Source organism: Coccinella septempunctata, chromosome 1 (genome assembly GCF_907165205.1).
Source record: "Coccinella septempunctata chromosome 1, icCocSept1.1, whole genome shotgun sequence".
Taxonomy (NCBI): Eukaryota; Metazoa; Arthropoda; class Insecta; order Coleoptera; family Coccinellidae; genus Coccinella; species Coccinella septempunctata.
This window is the reverse complement of record NC_058189.1, coordinates 33,815,726-33,826,619: the sequence shown is the minus strand read 5'-3', so window position 1 is coordinate 33,826,619 and position 10,894 is coordinate 33,815,726. Positions and strand designations below refer to the sequence as shown.

Sequence of the window (10,894 nt, the reverse complement as noted above, 5' to 3'; positions counted from 1 at the left end):
ATGAATTAGATTCTACAGCATGTTATTTTTCCTTACCCTAACCGAAATTCTATTTTTTCGTACCTTCATATGTTTTCGTTGTTTTGGACATTGAATCACTAGAATCTCTTAGTTTGCACATAAAAAATTACAAATGGGTATCAGGAATTTTTTTTTCTATTAGGTGAAATCTTTAAATGTCATTAGCCTCAGCAGGGTGAAATTACCCCAGAAAAATTCACGCGTTTTTTCTTCATGATACGAGGTTTCCAAAACCAACTTTATATCACTGTGAAATTTTCATCAGGAATCATGATTTAAAATTAAACAAAATTTATTTCTGCCAACCAATACATTGATATGAGATTTTTTTTTATTTTTTAAAATGCTATGCGACTGGAGAATATGATAAGAAAATAGTGATGAAGAACAACATTTTCTTGCAGCAGATTAAAGGTAAGGTACGTAATTTTTCGTTTTTTGGATTCCAGACTAACATATGTAGCAGAATATTTCAGAAATTCAGTAAGAAGCAGAAAAGAATTCTTAGAAAATTCTAGACAAATGCTCCAATTGGTTCTTTATACAACTTACAACTAGCGATTGTGTTTCAATTCATTTATGTCGGTATTTTTGAAATATTGGAAAAAAATTCAGATGCCTTCAAAACCGAAATCATATCAGTAAAATGCCCTCTATAGATAGCATTTGGCCTAATCGCGACCTAAATAGGCACATTTGGACCCATAACGCCTACCCCATCTCTCAACGGACGGAATTGATTCTGAGTACTAATCTTAGATTAATAAAACATCTATGATACTATTTCTTTATCAAATAGTCTAACGAAAGAGTATTAAACCAAAAGAGTATCTAACCAAAGCGTTAATACTCTTTGGTCTAACGGTCTAACCAACAATATCAAAGATTATATGGAGTTAAAAAACTCTATAATCTTTGAATAATATATTTGATGGTTTGTGGTATCCATATATGCTCGTAGGGCGACAATAAGTCCATCGCTTATTCGTGTTTCGACAAGATTTCCGAAGAGCTTAGTGCTTAGTAATTGCCGGATAGAAGTGCTTGGAGGACAAAAAGACTTCATGTGCTTCCACGATAGAGCTCTTAGTACAATGCTTTAGAAGAGCTCTGATTTGAATATGATATTATTGAATTTTTTGATCCAGCCATTTACATAACAGGGATTTCTGATTTGTCCGATGTAAACTATGGTTGAAAGTTCTTTTATCTTACTGCAAATTTTTTGCCGATTTCAAAAATGTTTGAATTCGAATGAATTTTTTTATGCATCCATTTCTTCCGGGTTAAAAATCATTCACCTGATATACCTAATTAGAAGAGAAATTTGATTCCATAATAGCCCTTTTTCCATTCATGAAAGGAACTAGTGAATTATTATAATTTAATGAAAATTCAATAGCAATGTTTCATTGGAGGTAGGTATCTCAGTATAATACATAGTAAGTAGTAAATCACCTTCAAGAGTTGCACAATATAAAAAATATTTTCAACGGTATTGTGAACCGTCTTCAGCACACCATAGGTAGGTACATCTGTTTCTCTATGAAATGCGTGTTTCATAAATTTTTTCTTCAAATACCCCCCCTGGAAAAATTTAAGTGTGAAATCCGGAGAATGCGTATGTTATCTCATAGAGCCTTTGGTGCCTATCCATTGCGGTTATTAAAATTCAGCCCTGACAAAAAGATATAGCCATTTTAAGTTTTCATAATGAGCTGTGCCATCCCTGTAAAAGCAAAATTACCTTCAGAATAACTAAAAGAATCTACACATCTGTGGATCTTTCAAAAAGAGTTGCATTCGGTCAAAGTACCCAATTTTTTGAATTTTACAGATATTTTTTATTTTTGAACGTCAAATGACTCGAAAACTATATTCCGAAATTCATTTTATTTGATAAAACCGTTTTTGAGAACTAAAAATATTATTTTTCTATATTTTCCAAAAACCTGTATCTTCTGAACCGAGCCGATTCGGAAAAAATGGTAAAGGAAAACAGTGTTTCTTTCGACCTCAAGAATCTACTGTAGAATATTTGTACGAGTCTAAGACTCACCCTGTATATGCTTCCAGCTACTCAGTTTCTACTCCGCATGGTGATAAAAAAATAATTTATTGAAAAAAGAGAAATAATAAAAGTTTAGCACAACACAAAAACGAAAGAGGGCTTCTGGCTTTGCTAGAGGAGCTTCTTCATCCCCAAAATTTGAATATCTCAAATATTTGATCAGGGGAGAAGACGCTTCTGCATTAAATATTTCTGTATGTTTGTAACTTGAAACATGCCTTACAATATCTCTTCTTTCTCCAAATGCAATATGAATTGACCCAAACACTTCGTACATTGAACTTCAGAATCAAGTTTTGTTTTTTTAAGGAATGGAAATTCTTTTGGAAGATCTTCCGTAAATTTGCACTTTTTTTTCTTATTATCCATCTCAAATAATCTCGAGAAAAATACTGAATTAAATTCAACAATTTGACGGACGTTTTCCAGTGACCGACTTCTTGGACGATTGACGGACTGTACGTCACAATGACGGACGTCTGGTCACCCTATCCCTTCCAGTTTTCTAGATGAAATATTTGGATTGGGATTGATTGTCCCAGCTCCAATTACATAAAGAATATTATCTAATTCTCGTCTTCATTTTCTTTATTATACTTTTTTGAAGGTGGTTTCTAAAAACAACCATAATATTTTTGGACTAAACCCTAAACCCTTGCAACTCCGCAATTTACCCATACCCTGCATACCGACATAGGCATCGAATTTTTCGAATTCTTAACATTTCGGGAATTGAATAATAAACAGATGGGGATTCCTAATTTCCACCCTCAATGTGAGGGTACAAAACTTTTTCTTGAAGGTTCAAAACATATAGAAAATTTGCAATTTTAAAGGGGGGGGGTGAGCCCTCCCGAACTGAAAACCGTATATTCGTCATTAGAATTAGGGGTGCAATACCTTTTTTAACGGTACAATTCAGTACAAAACTAAAACAAAATTTTTATGTCAAAAAAAGAAAGAAAGAATTCAAATGTGGGCTGGGGCCTAAGTCAATTATAATAGTGAACAAGTAACTACTGTTGGAGATTATTAGGCAACCAACAATTCTCAAAAATATATTGATCGTTACGGACTGTTCCAGCTCAGATTCAATCATAAAATTTTAATCTCCGATGTATAGAAAAAACCAGTGACCTCTAAAAGAACTTTTAGAGTTCAATGGAAAAAACTTATAATAATCCTATCTATTCATGTTGCTACATTTAAGTATGAAGCAGAAAATATAGAACTAACGTGAAAAATTACACCGACATCTTGAGTTAGTTTCTTAGAATAATAATACCTCATATGTAACAACAATATCCTTCATTTCCTCATTCTCGTTAACAATATCACTAATTGAATAGGAACAGTCAAAATCAAAACTAAATTTCAAATCAGGTATGTAACTACTGCGAAAATAAATTATTATTTTTAATTAGAAAGTGAGACTCGAATTCTGTCCAAGGCTCTAATTGATATATTTTAAACTATTATATACCTACTAACCACGGGCGTAGCCAGAGTGGGAGTTTTTTGGGTTCAAACCCCCCGAAATAAAATAGGTACATAATATTGTTTCGAACTCACTTTATATGCCAAAATCAGAAAAATTTCATTTCAAATATAGATATAGATATAGACCAAAAGTGCACTTTTTTTAAGGTAACACCCTATATTTGACCTCAAAAATGGAATTGCAAGCTCAAGTTATGACGAGTTTCTTCAGATTACTTTATAGCTCAGAAGCACCCTTTACGAGATAATGGAGAAAAATCGAAAACATGGAGTTTTTTAAATAGCAATTAATGAAGAAACTAGTTACGCCAGCGATACAGACAGAATTTTTTTGAGTAGACAAGTTGGCTACTCCTACATTAAAAGAAAATTTCAACTCTGGAATATACAGAGTGATCATAATTAATTCTCAAACATCAACTACAAATAATCGTCGAAATCTTACTCATTTCAAAAGGCACAACCGGTATTTTTATATCTATAATTCATTCACTTTTATTTTAGCAGTCGGTTGGCCATGGAAATTTGACACATTTCACTCTGTATAGTACGAAAATGTGGGGTTATGAAGCTTGTCAAAACATTTTTGGGTTTTAAATCAACGCTATGTTGCCTGTTCTACGTAAAAGTTTCTGTTATTACGTATTTTATCACAATGTCAAATCTCTTCGGAAAATATGTGACGATCATAATTGAAGTTTATACAAACTGATTGAAGTCATACCAAAGCCAGTTATTTGCATGGAAAATACAAGAGATCAGTATAATATCATAATATGCACTAGCTTGAGGAGAGTTTATGTTCGTTATCTTCTTTGGCTTACATCATTTGTAGATTTCAAAAGTACTAACTCGAAGATGAAATGCATATGATGCAGTGGTTGGGAATGGGTATCTCCCGAAAGAATTAACAGATAATTACAAGAATGTTAAATTCCTCAACAAAAATAATCTTGCATCAATATAAGTAAAAGGAATTGAAGGAAGTTTCAAGTTAATATGAACTTTACCTTTGAAAAAAAATTTCACATGAATAAACAAGTAACAGGGCAACTTGCGCGTATTTGTGGCTATTCATCTTAATACATCATTGTAATAATAAAAATTATAGGTATTTATTAGTACCTTAAGACATTTACATTGTATAGGACAAGTCAAATGAAAAATAGAAAAATCCATTTTAGGGAACTTATTCTCCGATGACATTTATCGAAAATCCTGTAGTAAACTTTTCGCATTAATTCACTCAAACATAAAATTCTCAAATGCCACCACTTTTTTGGGTCTCCCAATAGAAAGAAATTCTTTGTCATCCTCTTCATTCACAATCTTTCTGATTGTGGAAATATCCAGCTGAAATATATGTCGTTTAGATTCAGATGAAACATTTTATAAATTCTCTTACATTGAATATGTTCGCTACCGTCTGACGTATTGTGGATTTTAGAATATCAAGGCATAACTATTTGAATGAGCGGACCTGAATTCTAAATAGCACTTCCTGATACCCTGTCTCTTTTTTCAATCACTTTCGGCATTTTCGTAATAAAAATTGATATTAGAGAGTTGAAGTGCAGCCATGAACGTAAACGTTAACGTTATAATTGACATCTACGCATGCTCATTCGTCCGTTTTTAACGTTAACGTTAGCGTCAGCTTTACGGCCTACGTAAACTAGCGGTCTCCCACGTATACCTTAAACATCGACGTACGTTAACCGAACGTTAAACGAGTAGCACCGATGACTTGCGAATGGCCGAATTTTGATTGTTGAATGCAATTCTCGATAACCTCAAACTGTCATTGTTTACATTTCCTGTGTATTTTCTCATAATGAACGAAAATTATAGGAAATCAGCAGTGATTTGAAAGTTATCAAAAGGATTAAGTTAAATTACTGTGTTATCAGATTACATTCAGTACATAAGGAAATGGCTGAAACTACACTGCAATTCTCATGTCTCTTAACACATGAATATTTCATTGATAATAAAATACTTTCAAGTTGAAAATTCTCTTTATTATGCATATAATCATTAGAACATCAATATTTCAAATATTATTCCAGCTGTCGAGGCTCAATATTATAGATATTAGGGCTGTGGTCCGTATATACACTTTGGTTTCTTCTGGTTAGTAAGTGGGCGGTCCGTAAATGTCGAATTCCTGACAATTCAGTTCAATATCTGTCACCAGAGTAACCGCTCTGGTAACTTTCGGTTACCAAATGTGTATATACGGACCATACGCTAGATAAAAGAGAGTTCCAGCAAAATAAAATCATAGAAATACCAAAATCCAAATTGATAGGTTATGTTCATTATCGAGAGCATATGCGTGGCGAGTAGACGTGCGAATGCTGGGCTCCAGTTAAATGGTAGAATTTTACTATCACGAACAGCTCAGAGGTGAAAACTTAATATCAACATAACACAAAAATTGTCCAAGTAATACGGAAAATGGTTTTAACACGGGAAATGAGGGATGAATTAGAATCGGCTGTGAATAACGCTGTCCATAAATGCCTTACCAGTGATGCAGTCATAAAAACGATTGTAAACAACGTGTCCGAAGCGATAATGAAAACAATGGAAACGAAGTTAGCTGAAATGGAAAAATCCGTCAACACTATACACGATAAATTATCGAGTATGAAAGAGGAATATGATTATAAAATTTCTGAACTGAAAACCGAAACTGAAATTGCCAAGTCGGAAAAAAAACACTTTACAAAAGAAGTTCGATCAAATGGATCAATTCTCAAGGAGGTCAAACCTAAGAATTTTGAATTTCGAAGAGAATCCGAGTGAACAAATCAGGGAAGAAGTAATAAAGTTGATGAATACAAAATTGGCTATCAATCTAACCCATAAAGACATCGACATATGTTACAGAGTGGGAAAGAAAAATGAAGGAAAGGCAAGAGGAGTCTTCATCAAACTACATGACTATATGGTTAAGCACAAAATCTATAACAAAAAGAGAATGCTGAAAGGGACTGGAATCATTATAAGGGAGGATTTAACAGGTCCTAGAATGGAATTGCTGGGCATGGCTGTTGACAAGTATGGTATGCGAAACGTCTGGACTGATTCTGGTAGAATATTTATAAATAAGGATAATAAGTTACACAAGATAATATCTAAAGATGAGTTAATGAACTTACTGTAATTTTTTGTAATTTCTTGTACTAAAGAGGGCACTTATATTTTCAGTAAAAAAGATGTTGTGTTTTCTGTTCCCTGAGATTAGATGTGTTTTTTTTTTTTTTTTATTTCTCATATTTTGCTGGAGTTTAGTACTATTCGCCCCAGAAACAATTGTATTTTGATACTTTTTTTTTAAATTTTTTGTTTTTCTGAGGGATGTTGGACATTTTGGATACATTGGATAGTTATGAGGAAGTTATTACGACGACAAGTCCTAGTTTACACGATTATTTTGCGGGAAGAGACAGCAGGTTGGCGGGTGCATTGGGTGTTATACATTTTAATATTCGGAGTCTGAGGAAGCATTTTGATGAATTGCTCGTATACTTGGAGAGAAACTTGAATAATTTGGATGTCATAGTCCTGTCGGAAACATGGAATCTTGATTCGGTAAGTGAGTTCACAATACCAAATTATACGATTTATTACAACGAATCGAAAGCAAATCAAAGTGATGGTCTTGTGGTTTATATAAGGAACTCCCTAACATCAAATGTTCAAATTATCTCTTTGGCCGAAACTAAGCTCCTGAGAATAACTTTCGATATCAATGATAGAAATAAACAGACGAAATGTGGAATTACAGCATCTTATCGCCCCCCATCAATTGATGTACGAACCTACTTAGATGATTTAGATAGATATTTCTCTACTTTGAAATGGGAACCGATGGAGTTGTTTTTAGGGGACATTAATGTAGATTTGCTAGACAAAGTTTCTATAAATACAAATGGTTATAAAAACATAATGAGCCAAAATGGGTTCGTTTCAACCATCAATAAACCAACGAGGGTAACAAAAGACTCGGCAACAACAATTGACCATATTTTTATCAGACAAGCTAACTATCTACTGAACAAGATTGAACTCGACCCACTCGTTGTACATAGTAGTATAACAGATCACTATTCGACGCTCATTATGATATCACGACTAACCACAGCTAACGTTACACCCAATATAACACACAGATACAATATAATCAATTATAATAAACTGCGATCAATTTTAGAGGTGGAAAGATGGAGCGAGATTTTATCGTGTAAAGAGACACAGAGAGGTTATAGTGTCTTTGTTGATGTGTTGGGGAAACATATCGCTGAGTCAACTGAAACAATGCTACGCAAGAAAGGTAGAAACAAGCTGAAGCCGTGGATAACAGAGGGGTTGGTGAAGTCGATTCATACCAGGGATCAGATGAAGAGGAAATTTCTGAGGTCTCCTACACCTGAACTCGAACTGGAGTTTAAAAAATATAGGAATAAACTCAATAGTCTAATAAAATTTACGAAAGATAATTATTATAAAAATAAACTGGATGCATGTGATAATTGTGGGCAATCCTGGAAAATAATTAATGAAATTTCAAATTATAAACCAAAAAAAAGTAATAATGTTGAGAATGTTTCTTTATTAGAGCATGGTGATAAAGTCATTACAGATAATGAAGAAAAAGCGAATTATTTCAATGATTACTTCATCAATGTTGGAAAAAAAATGGCCAACAGAATTGAAAAGTGTGAGTTACCTGAAAATTTTTTAAAAAAATCTACAGTGGCCTCATCGTTGTTCCTTCGACCTGTTGATGAGAACGAAATAATTTTGGCAATATCGAAACTCAAAAATAATTGTGCACCGGGCCCTGACGGGATCACTACAATCGTCATAAAAAGCATTCATGAATACATAGTAACACCACTAACACATATCATTAACCTATGCTACACAAATGGCAATATGCCAACACAGTGGAAAGAGTCTAATGTAACGCCTATTTACAAGGCTGGAAATCGAAATAATGTTGAAAATTATCGACCAATATCAGTGATTAACAGCTTTGCAAAAATTTTTGAACAGACCATCAAAGTGAGGTTGATCGAATTTTTTGATAAACATCATGTAATCACTCCACAGCAATTTGGATTTGTCAGCGGTTCCAGTACGGAAGATGCTGTTTTAGATTTCATAAAATATACCGTTGAGGCTTTGGATGAGTCGTCGAAGTGCTTGGCTGTATTCGTGGACCTGGCGAAGGCCTTCGACACTGTGTCACACTCTCTCCTGTTAAATAAACTTTCTGATTGTGGTGTAAGGGGCCATACATTGAAACTATTTGAAGATTATTTGTTCCAAAGAAAGCAGAGGGTAAAAATTGGAGATAAATTCAGCACATCATCTTTTGTCACTGGTGGAGTACCACAGGGGACAGTTTTAGGCCCCATCTTGTTTCTGGTTTACATCAATAGCCTAACTCAGATAGTGAATTTCCAAGGACATATTGTATGTTATGCAGATGATACAGCCATAGTATTCAAGGGAAAATCTTGGAAAGAAGTACATAATAATGCTGAGACTAATATGCAGAAATTTCAATGCTGGTTGAATAATAACCTGTTAAGTATGAATATGGATAAAACAAAGTACATGGAATTTTCTCTGATATCTGGCGAACATCCTACTGAGATGAAATTTCACATACATAAAAATACTTGTAATAACAAAGATGGAAATAATTGCTCCTGTCCTTCTATAGAAAAAGCTGAAACTGTTAGGTATCTGGGAATTTTGATTGATCATCACTTGCGATGGGATAAACAGACTTCCAATGTTGCTGAAAGATTGCGACTTCTCCTCTATAAATTCTATAGGCTAAGAGATATTCTTTCTAGAAAAAACTTATTAACTGTATACAAAGCTCTGGCTGAGTCAATTATACAATATTGCATTATGGTGTGGGGTGGTACTTTCGACAACTCATTAAGGCATTTACAAACAACCCAGAATTCAATAGTTAAAATCATATTTAGGAAAGAAAGGCTTTTTCCAACTGACCAACTGTACCTAGAGACAGGGATACTCAATGTGAGATCTATATATAGTTATCAATGCTTAAAATGGATGTTCTCGAATATGAATAAGTACAACATTATCACAGTTAAAACAACCAGATCTACTGAAAACCGAAATGTTGGTATCCCCCTCTTCAGAAAGGCACATACACAGCGTTTCCTCCTTTACTTTGGTCCAAAGCTGTATAACCTGCTTCCTGCACATCTGAGAAATGTGAGCAACTTCAGGCAGATCAAAACGGACCTCAAAAGCTATATCATAAGTAATCCTTCGATTTTTGATATTTTCTAGACGATCGTGATGAACTTTCTTTCTTTTCTCCTTTGCGCCCACCCCTCCTTTCTGCTGTCTCTTCTATTTTTCTAAGTTGTTGAAGAGTAATTGTTTTCCTTTTGTTTCTTTTATAAAAATATGCCACATGTATTGAATGCAGCTCATCCAAGGGCGAGTGAGGGGCACAATACAGGCAATATGCCTAGGTGCATTTCACCGTCCGGGATGGTGTGAACATTTATCGTTTATATTAAAAGTTTTTTCTGTACACACACGGAAACAAATAAATGTTATTATTATTATTATGTTTAACGTCTGACGTTTCATGATGGCAGCACTTCCACTCAAATTTCATTACAACACGTAAACGTTATATTTGACGTTATTTGTCACGTTAACGTTTACGTTCAGGCTAACGTTCTGTGCGAACTTCAACTCTCTATTAGAGAGTTGAAGTGTAGCCATGAACGTAAACGTTAACGTTATAATTGACATCTACGCATGCTCATTCGTCCGTTTTTAACGTTAACGTTAGCGTCAGCTTTACGGCCTACGTAAACTAGCGGTCTCCCACGTATACCTTAGGGTGGGTTGTAACTCAGTTGGTTAACATCGACGTACGTTAACCGAACGTTAAACGAGTAGCACCGATGACTTGCGAATGGCCGAATTTTGATTGTTAAATGCAATTCTCGATAACCTCAAACTGTCATTGCTTACATTTCCTGTGTATTTTCTCATAATGAACGAAAATTATAGGAAATCAGCAGTGATTTGAAAGTTATCAAAAGGATTAAGTTAAATTACTGTGTTATCAGATTACATTCAGTACATAAGGAAATGGCTGAAACTACACTGCAATTCTGATGTTTCTAACACTTGAGCATTTCATTGATAATAAAATACTTGCAAGCTGAAAATTCTCTTTATTAGGCATACAAATCATTAAAACATCAATATTCCAAATGT

At 34.0% G+C, this 10,894-nt stretch overlaps 1 protein-coding gene across 1 annotated transcript; it reads left to right on the top strand.

Moving 5' to 3' along the window:
• The first annotated feature begins 6,000 nt into the window (after positions 1-6,000).
• On the top strand, positions 6,001-8,412 carry LOC123311708. The gene is made up of 3 exons (XM_044895781.1): positions 6,001-6,690; positions 6,957-7,192; positions 7,815-8,412. Exons 1-3 carry the CDS (start codon positions 6,342-6,344, stop codon positions 7,947-7,949), a joined length of 720 nt encoding a protein of 239 aa, XP_044751716.1. The 5' UTR covers positions 6,001-6,341; the 3' UTR covers positions 7,950-8,412.
• The last annotated feature ends 2,482 nt before the right edge of the window (positions 8,413-10,894 follow it).

Excerpts from the sequence above, each read along its gene's own strand:
- LOC123311708 (XM_044895781.1), top strand. The coding sequence starts at position 6,342 with ATGGATCAATTCTCAAGGAGGTCAAACCTAAGAATTTTGAATTTCGAA. Across the intron at positions 6,691-6,956 it reads AAACGTCTGGACTGATTCTG|GGATGTTGGACATTTTGGAT; the intron begins GTAGAATATTTA and ends TGTTTTTCTGAG. Across the intron at positions 7,193-7,814 it reads AAACATGGAATCTTGATTCG|AGGTGGAAAGATGGAGCGAG; the intron begins GTAAGTGAGTTC and ends GATCAATTTTAG.